Source organism: Haplochromis burtoni, unplaced genomic scaffold (assembly GCF_018398535.1).
Source record: "Haplochromis burtoni strain Fernald_Lab_line unplaced genomic scaffold, NCSU_Asbu1 Contig_249, whole genome shotgun sequence".
Taxonomy (NCBI): Eukaryota; Metazoa; Chordata; class Actinopteri; order Cichliformes; family Cichlidae; genus Haplochromis; species Haplochromis burtoni.
Window position 1 is genome coordinate 521,787 of NW_024582610.1, and position 27,453 is coordinate 549,239.

Here is a 27,453-nt window from a genome sequence, read left to right on the forward strand (position 1 = left end):
AAGTGAGCTCTGAGATGTGGTGTACAGTTATTTCTAATCATGGATCTGGACAGTTACACACACAAAACTGCATCTAAGCTCATAAGAAATATCAAAAATTTGAAATTGATCACTTATTGTCCATAACTGACTATCCAGCCAAATATAGTGGATTACCATAATAATAATAATGATTATATTTTTCTATTGCTAACATTTTATCAACACGTTCCAATCAAGCATTAGTCCTTACCACTGAAATTGAGCTCATAATCTCCTGCCATAACCACATTAGTCACAGCACTTTCTTGGGGCTGGCAGGATGACACCACATCACTGAGTAGCTGACGCTGAGCAGGGCTCAGGGACGTAGATGTTGTTGTTGGACTTGTCACTAAATTGTTGACACAGATACGCAGGTTTTTCACAACCTGCAGTTGATTGCTGGGATCTCGGATGTGACCTAGAAGAAAAAAAGAGTAAGTCACAGCATGGCACTCAAACAGTATCAGAAAATATACATAAAAATGTCACTGATGGAGAAGTGTCCCCTTTATAAGAAATATGCATAAATGGAATGCAGCGCAAAATCTCTCAACCGTAGCAAACAGGTAAATAGCAATAGCACTAAATAAATACTGAATTGAAATCAATAGCTCGTCTGCTGCTTAACTGACAAGAGCGATATCCCACAAGATTACCTGATGTTATAATTTAGATTAAAAAGTGTTGCTTTATATTTTTTTGTGTGACATGTATTAATTTGGAAGCACTAATTTCAGAGTAGTGCAATGTGAAAATTTATCAAAAATTATTACTACAGCAATGATTACTAAGGTATATCAAAGACACAGCCTTATACGTTTCCATCAATCTCCCTTCCACTGTTTTGCTGCTGAAAACTTCCCCTGATAATTGCCTGTCTCCTGGAATCTCCTCCTGCCCTTGAGACTGTGCTGAGAGACACAGCAAACCTGGTAATGGCACGTAACTGATTGTTGACTGTGAAAAACTCAATGAGGCATATCTTTAATATTTACTCAGCTATACAATTTAAACTGCTATCGTATAGTTTCACGGATTTTACATTACCCAAGTGTAAAAATCAAACAAAATGTATATATCCTGTAGATTTCGTTTATACATTAGTAAGAATGTTAATGTATATCAACAAACTTAATATGTAGCTTAAACACATTTAGCTGCATCTTCGCTTGTACTGAACATGACAACTAACACAATTGCTGCGTGCTCCAAGTAAAGTCTGTTAGCTTGTTTACTATGTGCTGGGTCTAATAAACCACCACCAACAGAACTGTTCAGCTGCTGACTGAAACGCTGTCCTAGAAGACCAAATGCTATTTTTTCCAGCTCGGGTCACTTTGCACTCGCATGTCAACAAGCAGGGCGATCGGCATAGCTGCTTAATCACGAGCCAAACTGCTAAGCGTCTGCTAGCGAGGAGCTAACGACAGTCGTAGCCCCGCGAGCAGCAAAACATCTTTCCTCATTATTTTCCTAAGCAACTTTTCCTCATTTTTACCAGCTACGAAGCTGAAAACGGGACTGATGGTGTGTTTTGAATAGTTGTTCATACCTTCAGACGTAAGTCTGCAAAAAGGCCTCAGCAGCTCCGCAAAATTTAGGTTGTTTTTGCGAGTCACTCTCTCAGCTTCTTCACTGCACAAGACGGCCACCATCGGGACAAACGAGTCCTGAACGAACTCCTGTACAGACTGGACACACTGGGCCATGTCGAAGCAGAGTCAAAACTATTTAACACAATGAACGGAGTCAAGTGTACTATCAAGAAAGCCGGGCTATAGCATTACTTTAGACAACTCCTATGTCAGAAGACCGCAGCCATGTTGAATACGCCAGCCTTCTTCCTGTGAAGGGCCGACAGTCAGGTGATTCTGGAATACGTCACTTCCTTTTCCGTTCCATTTGTTAGGTAGCGGTCTAGACCCTGCTCTAGAACTTCCAGAGCCTGAAGTTCTGGCCCGGGTAGCAAGACTTGATGGAGAAAAACGTTGAACATTTCCCGACTTTTATCTATGATTTATGTACCATCACGCGGTTAGCAAATCATCGATATACTTATTAAACCATTACAACCCGGCAGTATAAAAAAATTAATTTATTAACACATCACATAGTTTTCTTTGAATGCGCGAGCTGTCTATTTGCATTTGCGTCATGACAGTCTTCTATATAATATTCCAGTCTGCCTTAGCAGGGCCGTCACAAACCACAAAAATAAAGTTTCAACTGTATCTTACACTTTAATTCAGTATCACCAGCACTGTAGTAACTTTCTGTACAATCCATACATCACAACTTGGCATAAAAAAAACACTGCCAGTAAAAAAATATAGCCTTAACATCCAGGTCCAAAGAAAGGTGACATTCTGCCCTGCACAATACAGACACTACTTAATGTTTCCCAGGTATAAAGGCTGCAAGTGAGAGAAGGCACACGTTGTACAGAGGGATTATTTGATGTTCCGTAATATGCGACGAGCATGACTGGTTTTCATGGCAGCCAGAGCGGCCTCCAGTGTGGAGATGAGGTGCAGAAGGGTGCTGGGATCTGTCTGGAGAATCCTGGAGTTGTAGTCACTGTGGCCGTCACTTCTGGTTAGGTGGACACGCATTGTAAGCATAGGAATCAACTGCTGGCGGACTGAACGTCTGGCCAACTGACAGAAAAAGCAGAAAAAACACAATAAGATAGTCAGACAAAGAGCGGGAAAATAGTTGAAAACTGAATATTAGTAATACTGCTTACTGACAGAAATCAGTCTATGTAGCTCAGATTACAGTGCAAATGGTCGGCATGAAGCTGGACACTCTGGTGACAGTGGCAGAGAAAAGGACATTAAAGAAACTGATGGACATTATGGACAATGCCAGGCATCCTCTGCACACGGCCATTAACAACCAGAAGAGTCTGTTCAGTGACAGGTTGCTTCTCCCAAAGACAAGAACTAACAGACTTAAAAACTCCTTTGTCCCACACGCCATCAACTGTTTAACTCCTCTCTGGAGGGGAGAGGGAGGGGAAACAGGAGGACAAAGGAGGGGGGAACAACTAAGCTGTAGTGCCTCTTCACCTCACTGTGCAATACCTTTGTAAATAGTCAACAGTGCAATAGACCTCAATACTTGAAATGTGCAATTCACTTGTATTTTTATTTTTTATTCCTATTTATTCTATTTATCCCCTTCGTATATTTTATTTATATTGTCTCTGTTTATTTATATATATGTGTGTGTGTGTGTGTGTGTGTGTGTGTGTGTGTGTGTGTGTATTATATATATATAAATATTCTGTAACTCTGTAACTTCTGTCGGTGCTGTGCTTTTTTGGAAATCGAATTTCCCAGAGGAACCCACCCGAGGGATTAATAAAGTTCTATCTAATCTAATCTAAATCTCTGTTCTGCATTACACAGCCCGCAGTGATGTGCGATACCACTGATTTCCTTTTCGATCCGATACCAAGTAAAATTCAGGGTGGTATCGACGATACTGATCCGATACCGATACTCTGTACAAAAACTTAGTGTTTCATTGTATTTCATAATACAATATATAACTGTATTATGTAATTGTAATAATAATATAATAATAGAGCTTCATAGTGCTTACAGGACATCTGACTACTTGTTCTTATTGCTGAATGATGCAGAATTATCATATAGAAATGAAAAAACCTAAAGCTGTGCGCTAATTGAACATGTTGCCTGTCTGCAGCACTAAAGGCCTCCGCGAGAGACGTCTGTCTCGCCCTAGCAGCACCTGTCCTTCTCCTCCTCTTCAGTTCGCCTCAACATAAGCTCATCATATTCTGTGATATGATTTACTCTGAGGTGTTTGACGAGGTTAGCGGTGTTGCCACAACACCTCACTGTCCTGCCACATGTATCGCAAACCGCGTCTTGGCTGTTTGTGGAAGTAAAATACGTTCACACGTCACTCCGTTTACGCTCAGCCATTGTTGTGAGTGTGCATGCCAGGGGCCGTAACACATTTATGCAGCCGTATTTGGCATATGACTATGAAATACGTAAGAGGAAGTAGTTCCTTCCAATTTAGACGATCCGAATGATATAGTTTCTTTCCAGTGTGTAACTGTTAATGGAAAAACGACCAATTTACCCCAAAGTACTAAAATATTGATATTTTAATATGAGAATCGATTCTAGAACATAAATTACTGGTATCGGAGGAATCGATATTTCGATATCGACCCGCACATCACTACACAACTGCAAGCTTACAGTGTCACCTAATAATGATCACCTGATATAAAACCATACATCACAAGGTCAGATGATGGAAACCAGACTGGACAATATTAGTGTGAGGACCAGGGGAAACTGTATACCCTGTATACCCTTCAATATAATTTTATCCTTCAAGCTAAGTCAAGTGTCTTAATCCATGAGTTCAGGAAACATTTAACATCCAATACATTAAAAACACACATACAAATAAAAAAAGACTACAGAGTTGAGTGTGATATGCAACAATTGCACATAAGTACTATCCTGTATTTCCCACTTTATGTACCACAACGGTCAAACAATAAAATGATCTAGAAACAATACACCTGGACATCAAGTCTCCATTCCAGGTTGTGGTAGGCAGGCATACTGGACGGCAGATGACTCAGGATGCTGCGAATCTGACTGTGGTGCTGCAAGTAGAGCTGTACCAAAAGAGAAAAGTGATGCATTCAACATCCTGACAGACACACTGCTTAGATAAACAATGTACTGCTTAAACAAAACTTCAACAAACAAAACTAAAACTTAGACTATACAGTATTTAAATCAAGTACACATTGTTTAAACAAAGTCAGTTAAATAAAACTGTTTAAAAGCCACCTGTAAGAGCATCTGGTTAAGCTCTTCGCTAAAGCCCAAAACCAACACTGAATCAAGGAAATCCACTTCAGATATCTACAGAGAGAGAGAGAAAGAGACAGCTGTGACTCTTGGAAGAGCTCACATTTGTTTACAGTTTTTGTCTTAGCTGGTGAAATATTTCTAGTGTTTAAGTATTTCATGATGATGCAGGGCAGAAACCAAGAAAACGGCACACTAAATATGGGACGTGGACGTCATGGGGGGAAAAAAGAGCATTCAAATCACAGCATTCAGGGATAAACAGCACATTCATCTATGTTCACTGATCCAAGGTGTGAGGAGTAAGTATTCCTCACCATGTGTTTGGAGCTCTCTGTCATCAGGAACATCAGGCCTTCCACTCCATGTTGTACCATTTCTACAGGAACACAGAGTTTCCCTGCAACCATAACGGCATGAATCATAAACTTACTTAAAAGAGGCAGTGCACAAGTAATTATTTTATGTATCAACACTGTAACAAAGTCCAGTTCTATTTAGCAGTCACAGTAATGAAATTAAACTCTTATTACCTTATAATAAACTGGTTAGACAACACATAAACTACAACTGTATTATCCCAGCACCAGAGCAGACTTGTACCATCTTAAAGACTCTATGATCTGTCCTTCAATTTCCTAATGAAGGGACCCAAACCAGCAATGTTTCCCTATTCATGTAACCAAGAATAGGGAAACTCATCACTCAAACTCATTACATTAGATTTGAATCCTTAAATGGACTAAAAGGCAGACTAAATATTTGAAACAATATTAGCATCATTGTTGTACTTACTTAAAAAGGTATACTAAATAATGTAACAATTGAATATGAATTTCAGAAAAGGCAGTGTGAGATTGCTGCAGTAAAACAAACCTGACAAACAAATACTATGCACTAATGAGCCACAGAAGTCACATAAGCTTGAAAAGAAGCACTAAAAGATGAAGAGTCTTACTAGCTGCTCCCTCATAGACCTTTGGACTAGCTCCTCTTCTTAGAAACTCCAGCGCTATGCGTCCAAACTCTCCCACCACTGAGGAAGTTAAAAAACATAAATGCATCATTATCACGAATGATATATAGATAACTCATAGCCAACTGTGTTTCGGCATCAATAATTTAAATTGATTCTTCTCAGAACGATAGCATTGACTCACAGGACTCAGGCTAACAAAGGTAAAATCCCCCCAAATTCCAGAGGAAACGAGGAAGAAGATCATTTAAAGCCTGTATGCCGGCTTTCATTGGACATAAAAGTGTAATCCTAAAGTTCTCAGATTGCTGTAGTGTGATAAACAGCACAACGTTTGCTTTATGATTTACTGAAGTAAAAAAGTGTTAGACTGAATCAAATGGAGATACTCCACATAGACACAATTTGTATTTAATTACAGAACTTAAATGTTCTTAGTTCCATGCGGCCGCTGAGGTTTACTCTGTTAAGATTCCATGCATCCATTCTCTTCCACTTATCCAACTCAGGGCCACGAGGGAGCAAGAGACGGGTCACACACATCACAAGACTAACACAGAGTAACAGACAAGCAGTCTGTCACAGGGAAACTTTGGACTTGGCTGATGTACCTGGAGAGTACCCATGCAGATAGAGATACTAGAGCAAATCGCCATGGTAACTTATTCTGCGAACTTAACCTGCTTCAGAGCAGCAGCAAGTTCGCAGAACAGAGATCAACAAATATGAAACCACTGCCCTTTGACCAATCAGTTCTCCAGGAAATAGCATCACCATTCTTGGAATATCCCTCAGACCCCTGTGTGCAGACAGTAGGAAGGTCTCAAGTGTTTTTTTTACACTGTGTAATGTCTTTGTGTATCCCTGATGAGCAAATATTTAAAAAATTATATCAAATTTTTTGTTGCTCAATTTTTTTTTCTGCTTGCTTTCTGTTTGCAAACCACTTTACAACAAATTTATAACATTTTATTAAATTGATGTAGACACATAGACAAGTGTAATACAGCTTCTCTCCTGGGGGGAATACATGGTATAAGTGCAAGTTGCTGTACCTTACTAAAACCACTAAAGTACAAACTGTGCTTTGCATTGTCACAGGAATGTTTGGATATTATTTGTGTGATTTTGTTTTACTTGATTCTAATCTCCTGCTGAGTCTCACATTCCTGGACACACGGAACATACATTACAGATACCTGTTCAATCAGTCAGGTTAATGTTACTTTGATCTGCAGCAAACTGAAGAGATTTCCACTCTCCTTGCCTTTTATGTTCTTTAGATATTTTCACAACCATTTAGTATCATCTCTTGATTAGGCGGTGTTCCAGGTACATCTGTCTTTTTGTAAAATAAAAAACAAGCCCACATTTTCCTCACGACACCAACGACCAGCTCGACGGTCGACATCCCGTTCAGCAGTCAGCTGTCAACAGCTGCTGCTAATTCAGGAAACCCGCAATATACCATAATGTCACTGTAATATTCTGCACAAAATAACAAATGTAGCTCACATCCCCAGCACAGACCTACTGCAGCTTGTGTTTACCCTCAGAGTGACTGACCTGGGATAAATGGCAAATGGGATTTAAAAGGAGGGAGCGATGGACACTGAGATAACTTCATTTGACTTTATAAGCAAACCTGTTGCTTTGATGAGGATTTGGCCAATTTGCATTAGAAAGAAATAGATTTAATGAAACTTATCATTTGGACAGGTAGCTGTGCACCTTAGTAATATAGTTCCCTTGCTCAAAAGACTGAATATCATCCTCTCAAGATGCGAACATATTCAGGAAACCCACCCAGGTTTACTGGTCACAGACAGTAGATGGTTATTGTGAAAAGCATATCATCTTTAAATAATTAATCTCAGTGTTATGGAGAATATGCAAACATAGCCACTGCTGGGTAAGTGTAATATTTTATTATACGTTTATTCAATAAATGGGTTTATGGCACTGAGATTATTATTACTGAGATTATTTCAGCCCGGTTCCTTAAATTTATGGCCTGCTTCTGACTGATCTGCTGCTCAGTGTTTACCATTTGCACCAGCTGGAAATGGAGACCTTTTTGCTGAGGTCTTTAATGTTGTTTAACTGCATGATGAGACACTGGCAGACAGACACGACCATTCGGTGAACATGAATCTGCCGATGCCAGTGAACCTGAACCAGGTGGAACTCGTAGGGATCATTTTCTGTGGTAGAAGAGTCATATGACCACCCCGATGCCGCCAACAACACGCCTTTCATATAAACGCGCAGGGAAAACCCTGGGTTAACTCAGCGAGCTGGTAACCAACTTCGTGTGACCATTTATCCTAAACGTCAATGTCAGGATAAGTGTATCTAGATAACAGAAGGATATCCTGGATATGCAGAACAAGCTTAAGTGTATGCAGCCCTGATCCTCTGCACCTCCTATCCTCCCTCACGCTAGTTACTAACCTGCGGCGTCAACCTGCGGCAGGAACGACAGATGTTCTTTGTGTTCCTCAGACAAAACCAGCAGCATACTGACCAAAGGTTTCCACTTCAAACCCCCGACAAATAATAGACATATGTATCCGGAAAACGATCAGATTTATTTCTTCTTTGGTGTCTTTTTCTTCTTTTATTTTTTATTTATTGACTGTTGTCAAACAGCAAAATGGCGCATTACCGCCACCACCTGGTGTGGAGTGTGGACTTAAACGTAAATAAAAAAAATTATATATATATTAAATATATATATATAAATCAATAAGTCCCAAACAAATTAGTCTCACTACTCACTACTCGAGTACTCTACATACCACCGGCATTTATAGCACCCGAGAGGAGCAGGCATATACGGCCTTACTGGAAAGCGCATGCACCCTATCTTAACTCTATCTAGAAGAACTGGTTCTTAAAATTCTAGCATTACAGACACACTGTCAACTCTTCCCCTCTTGACTGTTCTCAACAGTCTTTTAATCCTCCTGACCTCGCTGCCAGAAATACTTTGTCTGATTTCTTTCTAGATCTACTGGGACACCTGTGATTAGTCCCTGCACCAGTTTAAACTTGAGCACTATTTCCCCTCTCTCTCGTACACTTTTTGCAGAAACTCTCAGCATTTAACACTTTTTCTGCTCTTCCGTTTTAACTGCGATCAGCAGACTTGCATCTCTTAGTACTTAAGCTACTGTTGCATCTCCAAGCTTTTTTTTTTTCAGCTCTCTTGACAAAACTGTCGGGCTTAATTGCAACACCTAATCCTCCGGCCTAATTTTCAGTATTATTTCAAACTCTTCTCATTGTCATACTTATGCTGTGTGAGCTGTCCCATACAAGGTTGCTTCATCATATGATTCCAAAATATGATTCCTAAAATTATAAGGAGCACACATCAAGCTTTTGTTACTTTTACATTTATTTGTAGCATCCCAGCACTCATGTAACAGAACAGTGTTGGCAAGTGTGACACTGTTCACATAATTATTAAATATTTATCTTTAAAGAAATTTTTAAAATGAAAAATAAATGGCATTCCTCCATGTTAATGAGCTCATGTGTGGATTCTGATTGTGTGGTTTTTACATTCTCACTTACAATGCATTCTTTACCTTGTGGTTATTTGAGTGAGTGGGCCGAGGGCAGACGGCAACATCCGGTCCTGCAGCCAGAGTCCAGCGCGAGACACGCAGATTTACCCTCTGACCCTGGCAGGAGATAAGCAGTTGAAGGCGTTTGGAGCTGTGCGTGTGTGTCTGTTGTCAGTGTAGATGGTTGCATGTGTGTGCGTATGTCCTGTATCAGACTGGAAGTCTGCAGGTGGCCTGGAAGGAGGGACAAAGAGTTCTCACAACTGTATCATGTAAAAGTGGGAATGATAAGATAAGATAAGATAAGATAACCTTTATTAGTCCCACACGTGGGAAATTTGTTTTGTCACAGCAGGAAGTGGACAGTGCAAAAGTTATGAGGCAAAAATTAGAATACAATAAGAATAAATACAGTACACAACTGTACAGAATAGAATAAAATAAAATACTATATACAGTAGAATAAAATAAAATAAATATACAATAAGATAAAAATAGAATACAAATACAAATGCTATATACAACTGAGTAAAAATACAACGATGACAGAAAGGATTATTGCACTTAGTATTATTGCATATGTATGGATGTGTGTGTTTGATCAGTTAAAGTTTTTATTATGGAGTCTGACAGCAGTGGGGAGGAAAGACCTGCGAAATCTCTCCGTCCCACACCGTGGGTGCCGCAGTCTCCCACTGAAGGAGCTGCTCAGTGCTGTCACAGTCTGCTGCATGGGGTGGGAGATGTTGTCCAACAGGGATGACAGCTTAGCCGCCGTTCTCCTGTCACTCACCACCTCCACTGGGTCCAGAGGGCATCCTAGAACAGAGCTGGCCCTTCGGATCACCCTGTTCAGTCTCTTCCTGTCCCCAGCAGAGATGCTGCCGCCCCAGCAGACCACACCATAAAAGATAGCAGAAGCCACAACAGAGTCATAGAAGGTCTTCAGGAGTGGGCCCTCCACTCCAAACGACCTGAGTCTCCGCAGCAGGTACAGCCTGCTCTGCCCTTTCCTGTAGAGGGCGTCTGAGTTATGAGTCCAGTCCAGTCTGTTGTTCAGATGAACACCAAGGTACCTGTAGCTGTCCACAGCCTCAATGTCCATACCTTGGATGTTCAGTGGTTGAAGTGGGGAATGCTTGTGCCTGCGGAAGTCTACCACCAGTTCCTTGGTTTTACTGGCATTGATCTGGAGGTAGTTCAGCTGGCACCAGTCCACAAAGTGATAAAAGAAACTGAAATATTTGCAGCTAAAACTGGACACAGATGCATAATTTTTCTCTAATTTAATTTTTTTATTATATTTTATAGAAGTTCAAAATACAAATTCTTAATATCTCTTTTTGGTTCTGCGCTAGTATGTCTATTTTTATTTACTGCATCCATGAAAACATCACATTGTTGACAATTTTACAGAGGGCACCACACCCAGACAGTAAATGTTTTTTATTATGTGTCCTAAACAGGACACTAAGGCGTTTGGTCAAAACAGTTTAGGGGTCTGATGTTGGCTCACATTTCTTCTGCAGCTTTCTGGCCATCTCCAGTTTGAAGAAGACCCTTCTGCTGTCAGTGCTCCCGTAACCATTTCTTGTCCTCCAGTGTAGTGTTAAAAGGAGGGTATAGTGCTGTCCCCGCTTTTGTTCCCCAGTAGCCCTAACCCTCTTGCATATGAAACTCACTACTGTTGTTTACTGGAACTGTTTTCACTAACATGAATCCAATTTGACATATTGTGTTGACAATTTTACAAAAAACAAAAGAGAGACTCTTCATTTCTTTGTGATTTATGCTATATAGAACAAACAACTATCAAGACCAAGGCTGTAACAAAGACCGATGTCCTCTCACAATTTAAGATCTGTCATGAGCAGAGCCCCAACTAGAAGATACAAGAAGATACACAAAAAAAAAAAATCTACCAAACTTCAAATGGAGCTACAGGTGTATGGAGAAGGACTAATGGGTGAGGAAAAGTTACAAACGGAGTGCCTACATCAAGCAATAAGGAATCACATAGCCTCACTCTGGGACGAGGCCCAACACATTTTTTTAACTGTGAACTGAACACTGCATATGGTGCCACAGTGTTCTTCATGAGCTTGGGGTAGTTGAGATGCATGCGTATGAATGTCTAAATAGAAACCACAGACCTTCAGCATTCTCCCTCATGACTTGTCAGCCAACGACTTGTCAACGACTACCAACCAGTTGCTCTCACACACCTGTTATACTGAAGTGTTTTGAGAAACTGGTCTGATGCCACATCATGTCCTGCCTGCCATCCGCACTCGACCTGCTCCAGTTCGCATACAAAGCTAACAGATCAACTGAAGACGCCATTGCTACAACGCTCCACACCACCATCTCCTACCAGGAACAACAGGGGTGTTACGCCAGGCTGCTCTCTGTTGACTTTACCTCTGCTTTTAGTACAATACTCCCAGACAGACTAATAGTAAAACTGCTGGATATCGGACTTCCTTCTACCACCGGCTGCTGGATCAGATACTTTCTCTCTGACCGTGTACAAAGAGTTCGAGTGGGTCTTCATCTTTCCTCAGCCCTCAGCCTTAACACTGGCTCTCCACAAATCTGTGTACTAAGTCCTCTACTATACACTCTGTACACAACTGACTCTGTCAGTACCCACACAGACAATGCAGTCATTAAGTTGGCAGATGATACCACTGTATCTCTGGGGGAGACCAGACAGCATACAGAGCTGAGCTTCATAGGCTACCAGATTGGTGTGCGGACAACAACTTGGACCTCAAGACCACCAAGACAAAAGAGCTGTTAGTCGACTTCAAAAGGAAGAAGTCCGTGCTGCAGCCCATGAATATCAACAGGGAGTGCGAGGAAAGGGTGTCCAGCTTCAAGTTCCTGGGTGTGCACATAGACACAGACCTCCAGTGGAGCTCAAACAACTCAGCAGTTGCAAAGAAGGCCCAACAGCACCTCAATTTTCTGAGGATCCTCAGAAAAATGGACCTGCAGAAGGAGCTGCTGATTGTCTTCTACTGTTGCTCCATTGAAAGTGTGCTGACTGCATCTCTGTGTGGTTCTCCAGCTGCATCACGGCACACAAAAAGACACTTCAGAGGGTCATTAATATGGCCTAAAAAATCATTGGACATCCTCTTCCCTCCCTGAAGGACCTGTACAGCACTCGCTGTCTCAGGAGGGAACGCACCATCCTACGGGACTGTACACACCCAGGACACCAGGTGTTTAAACTGCTACCGTTTGGCAGGAGATTCAGGTTGCTGAGGTTGCAGACAAACAGACTCAAGGACAGCTTTTACAACAGGGCAATAGCCCTAAGTAATGGTAACAGCTGACCTGATTGCCTACCTCCCTGGACTTTTTTTTTCTTATTTATTTATTTTATTAAGTAATTCCTTTCTTTTTTGCTCATACCTTTCTTGCACTTAAAAAAAATCCGCTTTAACGTTACTGTGCTGTGTTTAGTTGTGCTTAGTGCAGACAGTTTCCAATTTCGTTGTGCTATTGTATTAGGTATGACAATAAAGAGTTATCTTATCTGTCGTCTTATCTCACAATGGTGATCTTCTATGAGGCTGAACTGACAGGGAGTGAATACTGTGTCACGGCCGTTGTGGTTGACAGGCTGAGTGAAAGTGATGTGAATAATTTTTATTTACAATGACGTGAAACTTGACATTAAACAATTGAACATGAGTGAAAGGTGCAGGGAGCGTTTACAGGGGCATGAGTGAAAGAGCTATATACAACAGTGCAGGCAACAATCGGTGTGGAACCTGAGCACTAAAACAATGTGACCAGGAGCAAGCTATACACATGAGTGTGAGCTATGATCTATGGCCACGAAACACAGGTTACATGAACTTGAGGGAAATGTCAAGAGATAATTTTATAAACTTGGACATCATGAACATGATTATGTTACAGGGCTCCAGGAGTCAGTACATGGCGCTGACGTGGCAATGAGAATGACAAGCCGGAAATCAGAAACTTTGCAACAGAGGAAAGGAGAGTCACAGCGATACCAAGCTGACGTTTTGCTGAAATTGTTCCAGTGAGTTTTTCTTGCAGCTTACTTGTTTGCAGGTGGAGGTGTGTGAAGAGGGAAAGGCAAGACTGAGCAGGTCCGGGTGAGTTGGAGGTGATCCGATTCCAGAAGTCCAGGTGAGTTGGCAGAGAGGCAGGCAGGTGAGAGTGAAAATGGAGTCTGTGCTGGAGCTGATGTGGTGTAGGTATTTGAGAGAAGACTAGCGACCAGGTGAGGGGGATCTGTGGGACTGACTGGAGATGACATAGAACAAAGTAAGTAACAATACAAAAGCTACTCCAAAACATGAGTGAGCCGAGAACTGATGCTGGGTAGCAGACGATCTGGCGAAGAGTGGTAGTCAGTGCTGGTCTTAAATACTGTCTTAAATACAAGTGCGGCTCCATGGAGGAAAAGAGGTCAGGATTCCAAATTTACTCTCAAAAGTTTCCCAAAGCTAGTAAGGTTTGTGAAACTAACAATATGGGCACAAGTATTAAAACTCTACGGGTAGCACATCCATCAAAGAAAAGTTACTTGATGAACCACAAATGTATTTCATTGAACTAATACCATGTGCAGGTAAAAAGCATTGCTTGGTGATTGTTGACATGTTTCAAAAAATAAAATACTTATATTAATGGTACATTTATTTGTATAGCACTTTTCAAATCACTGGGATACAAAGTGCTTCACAGTTTGAATAAAAGCCACACACTGAAGATAAGTATGCAGACACATAACCAGACATAATCAACCATGTGATAAGGTTTCAGAGGCTCGCCTCTATATCTATGTACATGGATGTTAAAATCACGTGCAATAATTCTTTTATCTGTGCTGAGCACTAAAAAAAGTCTAAAAAGTCTGAGAAATCAGACTATAGATAATCATTTCTAGTTCTTAGTGTCAGGGTTCCTGGGTCGGTGACCCAGTGTTTTCAGTTTTGTTCATGTTCAGTTTATTTTTCCACTTCCATGTGCTCACTTCCTGCTTTTCCTGTGTCAGCTCGTCTTGTGTCATTAGCCAGATTATGTTCAGCTGTGTACTCACCGGTCTCTCATTAGCATCCTCATCAGTCTGTGTATTTAAGCCCTCTGTTTCTACTCGTTCACTGTCGTGTCGTTGATGTTAATGTCGTCTCTCCCTCTGTATGTTCAGTTAGTCAGCCATTCATCCAGTCTTTCAGCCAGCCAGCCACTCCATCGTTCCTGCTCTGTTCATTCACCCGCTCCAATAAATCCTCATCATTTCTGCACCGTGAGTCCTGCTTTTGGGTCATCTCTTCCACACCTCCACACACGACACTCCTGACACTTAGTTCCTTGTTTAATTTTGTCAGTTCTCCTTCTCATGTTTAGTCTCTCTGTGTCCTCCCTGCATTCCTTTATTTAGTCAGTTTTGTCTCCTTGTTTGTTTCTGGTCTCTGTCTCTGTATTTGTTTACTTTTGTCTTAGTGTCAAGTCTGAAACAACAAGGGTGTGCGATGTGCTCTGCGCTTTCCACCTACAGCTTCATTGGAATGAAAAGTAAAAGGGTTAAAAAGTGCCCTTCATCAACAAGAGCACGTCCAGCTCCAACTAAGTTATGTGCAGAGTGAGACTCCTTGTCACCAATGGGGTATCAGCAATGGAACACACACACCTGTTTAAAGAGTTTTTGTTTTGTTTTTTGTTTTTACTTAAATTATTGGTGTGACTTTTCTAATCATTTTTACACATGATAAACATTGAAATGACTCACCAAACATCACAAACAGCGTGTATCAGTCACTCAAGGCACTCCTTTGCTGAGAGTTTCAACTACCCTTCGCTAGTCCTGATTTTATCAAAAATAACTTGTGGCTACAGTAATCGAATTTCACAACCAATTCAGTAACAAATTACTTATGCAGAATCTGTATGGCAGCTAGAGTTATAGTGACTCTGGTACCTGATACATGACAAACCTGATCCTCATTTCCACAGTAAATATTGCAATTCCAGCTGTAATCTCCTTTGTGATAACTACTACACAAATGATGGATTTTGATAAAGCACCAAATGGCTTTCTTAACTGGTCACGTCTCTCATGAATGAACAAATCAATCTTAATCCTATATTTTGCATCCAAATATTATACTATAAAAGTGATAAAAAATGATTGAAAGGATGGAAATGTAATGGAAAATTTGTGATTCAACTCCTCGAACCTCAGCATACTATTGGTTTGTAACGTCCTTGTACAAAGACAGGGGAAAAAACAAACAAACTGGATTCAAGGTCTTGATGCATTGCATTATCAGTCTGGTGTCTACATGATGTTGAGAGTTTATTCCCTGTGTAGACAAAGATTGCATCTGGGCAATACATGTAAATGAGCTGTTATTATTGTGTTTATTTATCAGTGCTTGTATGAAGCCTTTTCAATTTATTTTACCAAAAGAAAGCGTAGCATCACTCTATGATATTCTTTGAGTGTTATGAAAAGTGCTATGAACCAGTCAATTTACCAATATTTAAAAAAAATAGATTTTAAATAATTAAATAACAAAAATGAACTCACTATATTCCAAATTTGAGTTCATGGTAGAAAAACGTGGAACTGACACACGGAGAAAAGTGAACATAAAACACTTGCAGACCTTTAAGTGCTCCATACCAAAGATTTTATTATCTTAAGCATAAATGTTTTTCCCCAATACATGCTTTACCATTGATATTAGGCCACCACATGAGTGTTCAAATATATGGTAATAAATGGATTGAGTTTTTACAATTTCTAACCATTAAAAATTATACATTCAAAAGGAAATGAATGAAACCCTAATACAACATTCAAACAACTGAAAAATGTCAATGAATTACTGAGTTGAAAGTGTGTGAACATGCAACACAAAACAGGGTCCCCATGTTATCCAACATTTACTTCTAATTGCTTCCTATCTTAGGAATATAAATCTTATGAATTCCCCTGTGCCTCCACATCTAGCAAACAGAGCAAAATCAGCCCACTCAAGACAACAAAAGCTACAGGTAAAGCCAAACCAGTTGAAGCTGGTATGAAGGAGAGCAAAATAGGATTTTCCCTATAACAGCAGGACTACTTTGGAGGCTTTAGTTGCACAGTGTTAGTAAGGAGCCAGCTATCTTTAAGCTGGAAGTAGTCCCATCAGTCACTCTCTCACGTTCAGATAGTCCAGTTAACATACACACGCATCATAAAGTTTCCATATTAGAAAGAAAACAAACAAGTTAAAATAATGGTTATAACAAAGTTATATATTTGTAGCCATTAATTCAATTTTATTTATTTAGAGCGAATTCACAACAACCAGTGTCTCAAGGCACTTGATATTGTAAGGTAAAGCCCCTACACTAGAAACACCAGCAGTCATGACCCCTACAGCAAGTGCATTCAACAACAGGAAAAAAAATCCCGTCCCATTTAACAGGAAGAAACTTCTGGGAGAACCAGGCTCAAACTGGGGCAGTCATTTGCTGAGACCAGTTGGTAATGAGGGGAAAGAGAAGAGACCAGAAAAAAGACAGGACACAAGGAAATAGTAGTGGTTTATAAAGTGAAAAGAAAAGTGAAAAGACCTTACTAGTATTTATTGTAATGTGTTGAATACTATATTAAACAATTTGCAATGAACATTTCATTTACTATCTGTACTATTAAACATTTAAACCATTACAGAGATCTTTTGCATGTTTCCATGTAGCATACAAGAAAATTAAGCAGCACAGCTCCCACCCATAACCTCATATGCACATAGTGAAGTCATAAGAATAGACCTGGAACATATCTTTGCCAAAAGTTTGCACTTTTGCCTTTCTCAGTTAAGTGAATTTCTCCTGTACTTTGTGGGATACAGGGCCAGCGGATACTGTAACAGTAGAGGACCCAAACTTACTGGTCATAGAGCCAGTGGATTGGCTGTCCTTGTAGAGAATTCTTTCAGAGCCAAAGACCTCAGCCTTCTTTGGCAGACCATTTGCATCTTGAACAAAGTTCTCTCTGACCATTAGGATTTTTTGAGATCCAGGAAGGTCTCCTGGTTGTAGAGGACCTCCCTCAACATAGGAAGCCTGATTCCCCTTTCGCACTTTCATTGACCCTGCAGGGACCTTACCCTCTACAACCTTCATGGTCTGAGAGCCAGACAAGTTTGTAGCTTGGATCAAGTTTGCATGACTCCGCTGGGCACCACTGTTATCCACCAGCACCATGGTGGGCTCCTGGGCTTGTCCACTGGACAAGAGAGTGTTTCCCTGAACAAATACTCCTTGGGCAGGTCCAGATTGCGTGTTGTTAACCAGTATCAGGCCTTGAAGGTTGGTGGTTGGTGCTTCAGCCAGGATCATAGTGTTCTGAACTTGTGGTTGGACTACGTAATGCATTGGCTGCAACACAGGAGTGGTTGTGTAGTAGACAGGCTGCTGTTGCTGTATTAGGACCATCTGGCCTTGATTTGCTAACCCTCTTGTCATTGTATTCATCCCTTCCCTCACTGCAGTTGTACTTTCCTTTGCCATTTCAGAATGCTTGGTTGTCTTCATGACCATACTCTGCTCCACTTTGGGCATGGTTGGCTCCAGTTTGGGTGGAGGGGACAGTTTTTGTACACTCACTGAACTTGAAACTGAGGTTGGAGGATTGTTATAGACATTAGACACAGGAGGTGGCACTTGTTTGTCATCATAAGAAATTTTCTCGCCTCTGCACACCTCCGCGAGAGTCTTGAATTTTGGTCCAAGGTTATCAAGAAACTGAAGATCATTGTCTGACTCCAAAAGGCTACAGCAGCCTACTGAGCCAGCAGAGGACCCTTGGCCCTCATAATCATACACCAACAAACCATCTTTCACGCCAAGGTTATCATTTCCATCAGTGACTTTCTGTTGAAGTAAAAAGGACACCATTATTCAGATAGTATTTTTCATGTCAACTCTTGGTATGTGCAAGGAATTTTTATGAACAACTAAATACGTTTTCAGCCTTAAGGGCTAATCAAAACACGTCCCTGTAATTAATTCAAATCTCTGCTTTGCTTTTCATTAGCTACTGAACCTTTCCAACTCATGAGATTTCTTACCTGATCGTAATATTGCCTCAAAAAGTGGTCTGGCAGAGCCATCCCATCATAAAGTCCTACACCTCCCAACGATTCTCTTGTCTCAGTCTCAGAGTAGAAACCACTTGGATCCTGTTGGTTCATGCCCCAAATTTCTTTTCTGTAACTACCTTGGTAGTTAGCCCCGTTCAGTCTATTAATGGATCCAACAGATTGTGCGAAATCAAAACTGCCCAACGCATCCATTGCTACAGGTTTTTGAGCCATGGCTACATTTAAGACATCTCCATCCAGTTGTGTTGGCAAGTTCAGTAGTGGCACGTCCTATAATTGCGCCAAAAATGTACATGTTAGTACAAAGTTAAAAATCACTTTGACACAACTTTCATGTAGGCATCACCACATTAGCCAATATTCTTCAGTGCAGTGAAGAAAATACAATTCTCACCGTGTTCTCTCCCTGACGTTCAGTATGGTAGTTGATGAGATGTGACTTTGTATCAAATGGCATCTCAGTAAAGAGGTCTGGGAAGGTTGCAGCACCTCCACATTTGCAGAAGAGTAGCAACAACGGAATCACTGTAAAACCAAGTTTTAATTAACCTTAAATGTAAGGTATGAGGGTGCAGTAATCCTTCAAGGAAGAAGCTATAATTTATATACACAATAAAGTAACAATAAATGTATCATAGTCTTACATCTGTCAGCAGCAGCTGTTTATTTAAAAAACTTTAAGGTGGTTTCCCTCTTCTCTTAATTATCCAAAACCAAAACCAATACATTATGGCAATTAGGATGAATTAACACTTACACAACAAGAGTAATAGGCCCAGGAGTAACAGCCCAATGCCTGCAGGTCCCAACTTCGCTTGTTTGCTTGGCTGACCCTTGGCGCCTTTTTTTCCACACATGATTCCATCCTCACAGGTGCAAACTTCAACCTTGACTTTCTGTGGATCTTGACACATGTGCCCCTGCTGATCCTTCACCAAAAATTCCACCTCATAAATACCAGGCCAAAGAGACTCCCGAGACCGCAAGATAGCTGCAGTGTCTGTCAGAAAACAGAAAAATATGTGAAACAAAATGAACATGAATTAGATTATATAATTTCTGTAGAAATTGTGGTGGGATTGTTGCTACTGCCTTAATAAAATTCAATTCAATTTTAATTATCCAACAGTCGCCTCAAGTTGCTTTATATTGTAAGATAGATCCTACAATAATACAACAGAGAAAATGCCAACAATCATATGACCCTCTGAGCAAGCGCTTTGTCATGAGTGGGAAGGAAAAACTCCCTTTTAACAGGAAGAAACCTCCAGCGGAACCAGGCTCAGGGAGCGGTGACCATCTACTGTCACTAATTGGGGTGAGGGTAAGAAGACAGAAAAAAAGACATGCTGTGAAAGAAAGAAAGAGATTAATAACAAGTATGAGTCAATTCAGAGAGGCCTATTAACACATAATGAGTGACAAAGGTGACTGAAGAAGAAATCAATGCATCATGGGAATTCCCCAGCAGCCTAAGCCTAATGCAGCAAAACTAAGGGAGGATTCAGGGTCACCTGATACAGCCGTAACTATATGCTTTAACAAAAAAGGTACTGTACTTGATCTGGGGTTTGCTGCTTAGTTAGCTAAAACAAATCTCAAAGTAGCCAGCATATTAGGCTACAATTGTACTGTGCCTAATAACATGTCTAATAAAGTTGGTAGGGGTGTAGCTGATGATGTAGCCAGGTACACAGGTGCACCTTATATAGTACATGGTGTGGTACTTATACAGCTGTGGTGGCAGGGAAGGGTTTTTGGAGCTCCAACATGTGAGAGGTGAAGCTGTGGATTCAGGAGAAGTAGTGGAGGAGGACTGGGTGGCAGTCTTTATTTTCATGACTATTTACATTGTAGATTCTCACTGAAGGTATCAAAACCATGAATGAACACATATGGAATCATGTAGTAAACAAAAAAGAGTGAAACAACTCAAAACATGTTTTATATTTTTGATTCTTTAAAATAGCTACCCTTTACTTTGCACACTTTACATTCTCTCAATGAACTTCATGAGGAAGTCACCTGAAACCGTTTTCCAACAGTACTGAAGGTGTGCCCCAGAGAGACACTTGTTGGCCCTTGTGCCTTTTCATTCCAAAACATCTAACTGGGTTCAGGTCAGGTGACTGTGGCCATCTTGTGTGGCACTTCATCAATCTCCTTCTTGGTCAAATAGCTCTCATACAGCCTGGAGGTGTGTTTTGAGTCATTTTTCTTTTGAAAAATAAATGATGGTCCAACTAACTCCATACTGGTTCAGTGTGTCTGCTTGTTGCTGTTCCTGAGTGGTGGTTTCTTAGCAGCTATTTGACCATAAAGGCCTGATTCATGCAGTCTCCTCTGAATAGTTGATGTAGAGACTGACTCTCTGCTGGAACTCTATGGGGCATTTACCTGGGCTCCAGTCTGAGGTGCTGTTAACTTGCAATTTCTGAGGCTGGTGACTCAGATTAATTTATCCTGAGCAGCAGAGGTGACTCTTGGGCTTCCTTTTCTCATGTGAGACAGTTTTTTTCATAGCGCTTGATGGTTTTTGCCACTGCACTTGGGATACACTGGGATACATTCAAAGTTTTAGCAATTTTCCAGACTGACTAACCTTTAGTCCATAAGTAATGATGGATTGTCATTTTTCTTTTCTTAGCTGGTTGGTTCTTGCCATAATAGGGATTCTAACAGTTGTCAAATAGGGCTGTCAGCTGTGTACAAACCTGATTTCTGCACAACATAACTGATGGTCCCAACCCCATCAAGAAGGAAAGAAACTCCACAAATAAACCCTGACAAGATACACCTGTGAAGTAAAAACCATTTCAGGTGACTACATCATGAAGCTCACTGAGAGCTGTGTTGTTGTTTTTTTTAACAATTTTTCCTTTGCTAAATAATTCCGTAGTGTGTATTATATAAAAAAATATTCCCGGCTCGCCCCTGCAGGCAGTCTTTATCCTCCTAGCTTGGGTCCTCTACCAGAGGCCTGGGAGCTTGAGGGTTCTGCGCTGTTCCTAGGACTGTGCTCTTCTGGACAGAGATCTCAGATGTTGTTCCTGGGATCTGCTGGAGCCACTCGCCTAGCTTGGGGGTCGCTGCACTGAGCACTCCAATTACCACTGGGACCACTGTTACCTTCACTCTCCACATCGTCCCGAGCTCTTCCCTGAGCCACTGGCACTTCTCCAGCTTCTTGTGTCTCTTGTTCCTGATGCTCCTGTCAGTTGGTATTTGTTACGTCTATCACTACAGCCGTCTTCTTCTGATTGCCCGCCACTACTATGTCTGGTTGTTTAGCCATCACCATTTTGTCCATCTGTATCTGGAAGTCCCACAGGACTTCTTAGCTCGGTCATTCTCGACCTCCCATTTTGACCTCAGGACTTTCAGGCCATAGTCGGCACAGATGTTCCTGTATACTGTGCTAGTCACTTGGTTATAGTGTTCCATGTATGCCCTGCCTGCTAGCATCTTGCACCCGGCTGTTATGTGCTGGACTCAGGGGCACCTTTACACATCCTACACGTCGGGTCTTACCCGGTGTGATAGACCCCAGCCTCTATGGATCTTGTGCTCAGAGCTTGTTCTTCTGCTGCCATGATTAGTGCCTCTGTGCTGTCTTTCAGTCCAGTTTTGTCCAGTCACTGGTAGGATTTCTGAATGTCAGCCACTTCCTATATCTGCCGGTGCTACATACTGTACAGGGGCCTGTCCTTCCATGATGGTTAGTCCTCCTTCTTGGGTTTGTGCTGCCTGAGGTATTCACACGCGGTTGATCATGATCATCTTCCTGATGTACTGGTGGACATATGTTGTCTCAATATGGAATGTTGTACTGACACTCACTAGTCCCCTGGTTCCTTTCTTCCGCATAGCACACAGTCTCAGGGTGCTGGACTTGTGGTGAAACCCTCCGTGCATGGTCAGGAACTGCCTGCTCTTGACGTCAGTGACTTCTATCTCCTCCTGTGGCCAGCTTATTGTCCCAGCAAGGTACTTGATTACAGGCAGGGCGAAGATGTTGATGGCCCGGATCTTGTTCTTACTGTTCAGTTGACTCCTCAGGACTTGCCTGACTCTTTGCAGGTACTTGGTGGTTGCAGCTTTCTTAGTGGCCTCTTCATGGTTCCCATTTGCCTGTGAGATTTGAAGGTGCTTGTAGCTGTCCTTAATGTCTGCAATGTTGCCTTCTGGTAGTTTGATCCCCTCAGTTCTGACTACCTTCCCTCTCCTTTTTATCATCCAACTATATTTCTCCAGTCCGAACGACATTCCAATGTCGCTGTTGTACATCCTGGTGATGTGGGTCAGTGAATCAATGTCTCATTCGCTCTTGGTGAACAGCTACATCTATGTAAATGAGGTCGCTGACAATTGCTTCATTCTGTAGTTGGTATCTGTAGCCAGTCTTGTCAGCGAGGGGTCAATCAAAGTTCCAAACATGAACTCAGAGTAGCTCCACCGTTGTTGATCCGTATTGTTGATCACTTCAAAAATTAGTTGGGGCAAACATTTTCAGGAGGTAAGTGGGAAGATTTCTCCAAGTGGTGAAGACGGCTGCACAAAGGGCATCTACTGTCTGGAACTGTTGTCCATTTTTTTAAAAATTCCTTTGCCATCCATCCCCCCAAATTTGTAATTGGATTTAGATTAGGGGAACATGCAGGATGGTCCAAAAGAGTGATGTTATTCTCCTTGAAGAAGTCCCTTGTCCTGCGGGCATTGCGTACTGCAGCATTGTCCTGTTGAAAAACATAGTCGTTAACACACAGACGAGGGCTCTCAATCATGAGTGATGGTCTCTGCAACATCTGGACATAGCCAGCGGCCGTTTGACGCCCCTGCACCTCCTGAAGCGCCATTGTTCCACCAAAGGAAAAAGCACCCGAGACCATTATGACGTCCCCTCCACTGTGGCGCGTAGAGAACATCTCAGGTGGCATCTGCTTGTCATGCCAGTAACGTTGGGGTCTTCCACTTGACTTTTTTGTTCCACAATCCTTAGGATCATTTAAGAAATTCCAAATGACTGTCTTATTGTGCCCCACCTCAGCAGTGATGGTGTGCTGCGAGAGACCATACTTGTGCAGTTCAACAACCCAACCACGTTCAAATTGGGAAAAGTTTTTTTTGCCTTTGACGTCAGAAGGTCATGACAGTGTGACCAAAAAAATGTTTTGTCTCACTCCCATTTCTTCTTGTAGCATGTTGAAAGCTCTACATTTTACCTTGTTAAGATCCAACCATGCAAAATATGATTTTTTGCCATTTTTTCAAGTGGTCTTAAACTTTTGATCTGGACTGTGTATATATGTATATACATATACAGAAGTAAAAAGGAATCACGCAAATTGAAGTGAAATATAGTGAACTAATGTGATAACTGTAATAAAGTAGCTTTTGCTAGAAAGTGGTCAAAACTTTTATGTGAGAGGTCACAGGGAGAAGGTGAGACGATACTTGGATGTCACATCAAGTGACTGGATGCAAATATTGGCCATGTGAAGATGGAAAGGTGGAGGGAAGAGGATGTATAAAACTCTTTGCAGGTAACCATTAGCCTTTATTTCTTTGTAGTTTTGTCATAGCGAGCAGAAGATCCTCTATAGCCAGAGTGTCTTCTCTTTCTTCCACTAAAACTTCAATAAAACCAATAGATATACAGCAACAATTTAGCTTTGATTATTTAAGATTTTTACTTTTTTCTAAAATTTAAATTGATTTAATTATGTGATTATTATTAACTGATTGAGCCATTTGCTTTTCCCTTGCTAAATCACTTAAATAAAGCACCGTATCTGCAATTAAAGTTCATTTTGTTTATTTAAATTTTTTTTTGAAAACAGTTCGTCACATAGGTTTGTTGTGGTACTGTTTTGAAAGTGACCAATCACATTTGAGCCATCCTTCCTTGGAGTCTATTTCTTAACTGTAAAAAGTCAGATAAATTTGGACAAGAAGAAGTTAACACAGAGAAGAGAGCAAGTACACACTCATCTTCTTTGGCCAGTCGGTGGTTCAGTCTCTGAATGTACCACACTCATGATATTGTGGTGATGTTTTCTACTCACCATTAAGATGCTCCACTTGCCATTTTCCCTTAGTGCCTTCTGGGAGGATCTCAAACACAAAAGGAGGTCCATTGGGAAATGCATCCTCATCATTAGCGTTCACTATAACAGCATCCACTGTTGTGCACATAGTCTCCATGTTACTTGTCAAGATGGGGCAGTGGTCATTAAAATCCTCCACTTGGATGGCTATGGTGCCAGTGGCTGTTTTATCAGGTGTGTCTGGTAAATTAAAAAAAAAAAAGAAATAAAAAGCAAGAATTTAACATTTTTCCTTTGATTATGTCCATTTTGTCAGAGATAAGTTCAAGAACTATTTGCTTTACTGTTACTATGTTTGGACAAAAAGTAAAACTAATATTGATTTTGTTTATTTACATGAATCTTACTCCTGAATAGCCATTTTGTTTTTATTCATGACAAGTCGGCATTATACAGACCGTACAGATGTATTTAGCCAGCAATGTGATGCACTTGTAGTTATGTTGCATTAGGTTTTTAATCATGCATCAATACCCTGACAGTAAATAATAATTTTTTCGTCTACATAATATCAGGCAATTTGTTTACAATATTATGTTTAGTAAAAACTATCACCGGTTGTGTTACATTTATGTTTTTTAATTTCACAGTAAAGGAAGTTGGCTTGACTAATAAGTGAGAAATTCCCAGGGGTTGCAATTCCAAAGCTACTTTTCAAGGGTACTCCCCTTACGTAAATAATTTTTGAAGTGTCGGCATTTATACAGTAAAGCAGCATACCTTCTGAAACGCAGAGTATCTTGGCAAAATATGTCCCATTGACCAAGTGTTGAGATTCCCTGTCAGGCATCTTGTTCAGTTTGATCTCAGCTGTGACTGGGTCAATAGTTAGCCAGTTGTTAGGGTCGAATCCCTTAATATACCTACAGCAGAAATAAGCTATATTGTTATTACGGTGAATGAAAGGTGAAATTGACACTGTAGTTTAGTTTTAGTGGCTTTAATGTGCACTTATTTGTATATGCACTGACCTGACATTTTGAGCGGGTTTCCTAGTGTCTCCATCTATTGCAGGGTAGCTGGCAATAACATCTTTAATGTTGAAGGAGGTGCTTCCCTCTGAGACATGAATGGCTTTAACTTTGGGATCAAACTTTGCCCCTTCAGGCTGGTTCTTCACATTGATTTTGATAGGATAGGTTTTAAAGGGTGTCCCACCAGAAATCCCAGCAGCTCCAGTTGCACCCCCTGCTCCTCCTCCTCCCCCTGCTCCTCCCCCCCCTCCTCCAATAGTTATTCCAGCACTTGTCCCAGATCCATATGGCTGAGCCTTGTTCCTCACAGATAGTCCAAGTTCAATGTCTTTTACATCTTCATAGTCCACAGCCTACACAGATGACAGACAGAAACAAAGATTATCTGTTACAATTCATCATAATAATGACAGATGTTTGCATTTATTAATGGTCTTCCTGAGTTAAATGAAAACAATTAATCATTAATTATTCACAAACTTACTGCCAATTAGTACATGAGGTTAAAGAAAATGTCAAAGATATACAGAAATTCTATTCATAATTATATGGACAAAATTTTAGGCAGACCCAAGAACAGTCAGATAAGAGATGATGATCTCATGGGCATGCACTACTTAACTAACCGAAAAAATTAAACTATTTCACAATATAAAACATGTATTTGTTTTTCTGGATAGTACAGTTTGCCGGACAATTTGATCAAACGGACACTGGACTATTCCACCAGATTTGGTGTTTAAAATGCATATGCTCTGAGATATCAAGATTTCTATTTGCATTGTTTTTATGCTGTATTAAAGACTAGGATTAATAATAACAATAGTAATAACAGTAATAATAATAATAATAATAATACCGTAATTGTCGGGCTATAAGCCGCTACTTTTTGCACAAGCTTTGAACCCTGCGGCTTTTAGTCAGGTGCGGCTTTTCTATGGATTGTCCATGATTTTTGTCATATCGTAAGACGATTTGTTTTGTTTGTTCCGCTGTTGTACAGCACTACGTTGCCTGGCGGAAGGGCATGTGATCAGACACACAGTATCGGGGTTCAAGAGTGGTATCTTAAACTTTTGATCTGGACTGTGTATATATGTATATACATATACAGAAGTAAAAAGGAATCACGCAAATTGAAGTGAAATATAGTGAACTAATGTGATAACTGTAATAAAGTAGCTTTTGCTAGAAAGTGGTCAAAACTTTTATGTGAGAGGTCACAGGGAGAAGGTGAGACGATACTTGGATGTCACATCAAGTGACTGGATGCAAATATTGGCCATGTGAAGATGGAAAGGTGGAGGGAAGAGGATGTATAAAACTCTTTGCAGGTAACCATTAGCCTTTATTTCTTTGTAGTTTTGTCATAGCGAGCAGAAGATCCTCTATAGCCAGAGTGTCTTCTCTTTCTTCCACTAAAACTTCAATAAAACCAATAGATATACAGCAACAATTTAGCTTTGATTATTTAAGATTTTTACTTTTTTCTAAAATTTAAATTGATTTAATTATGTGATTATTATTAACTGATTGAGCCATTTGCTTTTCCCTTGCTAAATCACTTAAATAAAGCACCGTATCTGCAATTAAAGTTCATTTTGTTTATTTAAATTTTTTTTTGAAAACAGTTCGTCACATAGGTTTGTTGTGGTACTGTTTTGAAAGTGACCAATCACATTTGAGCCATCCTTCCTTGGAGTCTATTTCTTAACTGTAAAAAGTCAGATAAATTTGGACAAGAAGAAGTTAACACAGAGAAGAGAGCAAGTACACA

At 40.6% G+C, this 27,453-nt stretch overlaps 3 protein-coding genes across 5 annotated transcripts in view; all 3 read right to left on the minus strand.

Moving 5' to 3' along the window:
- Positions 1–2,120, minus strand: part of trappc8 (trafficking protein particle complex subunit 8) — a 30,112-nt gene extending 27,992 nt beyond the window's left edge. For all 3 annotated transcript variants that reach the window (XM_014338778.2, XM_042227219.1, XM_014338777.2), the window contains exons 1-2: positions 1,577–2,120; positions 233–442 (exon numbers count right to left, since the gene is read on the minus strand). In XM_014338778.2, the coding sequence (XP_014194264.1) occupies positions 233–442; positions 1,577–1,733 (367 nt within the window). In that variant the 5' untranslated portion in view covers positions 1,734–2,120. The remainder of the gene's footprint in view (positions 1–232; positions 443–1,576) is intronic.
- Positions 2,121–2,244: 124 nt separating this feature from the next.
- On the minus strand, positions 2,245–8,498 carry commd2 (COMM domain containing 2). Its single transcript, XM_005938390.2, has 6 exons — positions 8,326–8,498; positions 5,854–5,931; positions 5,213–5,295; positions 4,875–4,949; positions 4,598–4,696; positions 2,245–2,681 (listed from the first exon to the last, which is right to left on the minus strand). Exons 1-6 carry the CDS (start codon positions 8,390–8,392, stop codon positions 2,475–2,477), a joined length of 609 nt encoding a protein of 202 aa, XP_005938452.1. The 5' UTR covers positions 8,393–8,498; the 3' UTR covers positions 2,245–2,474.
- Positions 8,499–16,773: 8,275 nt separating this feature from the next.
- The window catches only part of LOC102312991 (desmoglein-2), a 31,466-nt gene continuing 20,786 nt past the window's right edge, over positions 16,774–27,453 (minus strand). The window contains exons 16-22 of the mRNA XM_042227225.1: positions 25,674–26,029; positions 25,423–25,565; positions 24,661–24,882; positions 19,353–19,595; positions 18,990–19,120; positions 18,563–18,865; positions 16,774–18,365 (exon numbers count right to left, since the gene is read on the minus strand). Coding sequence (XP_042083159.1) covers positions 17,307–18,365; positions 18,563–18,865; positions 18,990–19,120; positions 19,353–19,595; positions 24,661–24,882; positions 25,423–25,565; positions 25,674–26,029 — 2,457 coding nt within the window. The 3' untranslated portion in view covers positions 16,774–17,306. The remainder of the gene's footprint in view (positions 18,366–18,562; positions 18,866–18,989; positions 19,121–19,352; positions 19,596–24,660; positions 24,883–25,422; positions 25,566–25,673; positions 26,030–27,453) is intronic.

Coding starts and splice junctions, on each gene's coding strand:
- commd2 (XM_005938390.2), bottom strand. CDS start 8,392: ATGCTGCTGGTTTTGTCTGAGGAACACAAAGAACATCTGTCGTTCCTG. Junction 5,296..5,853: donor GGTCTATGAGGGAGCAGCTA/GTAAGACTCTTC, acceptor TTATGGTTGCAG/GGAAACTCTGTGTTCCTGTA. Junction 4,697..4,874: donor TTAACCAGATGCTCTTACAG/GTGGCTTTTAAA, acceptor CTTTTGGTACAG/CTCTACTTGCAGCACCACAG.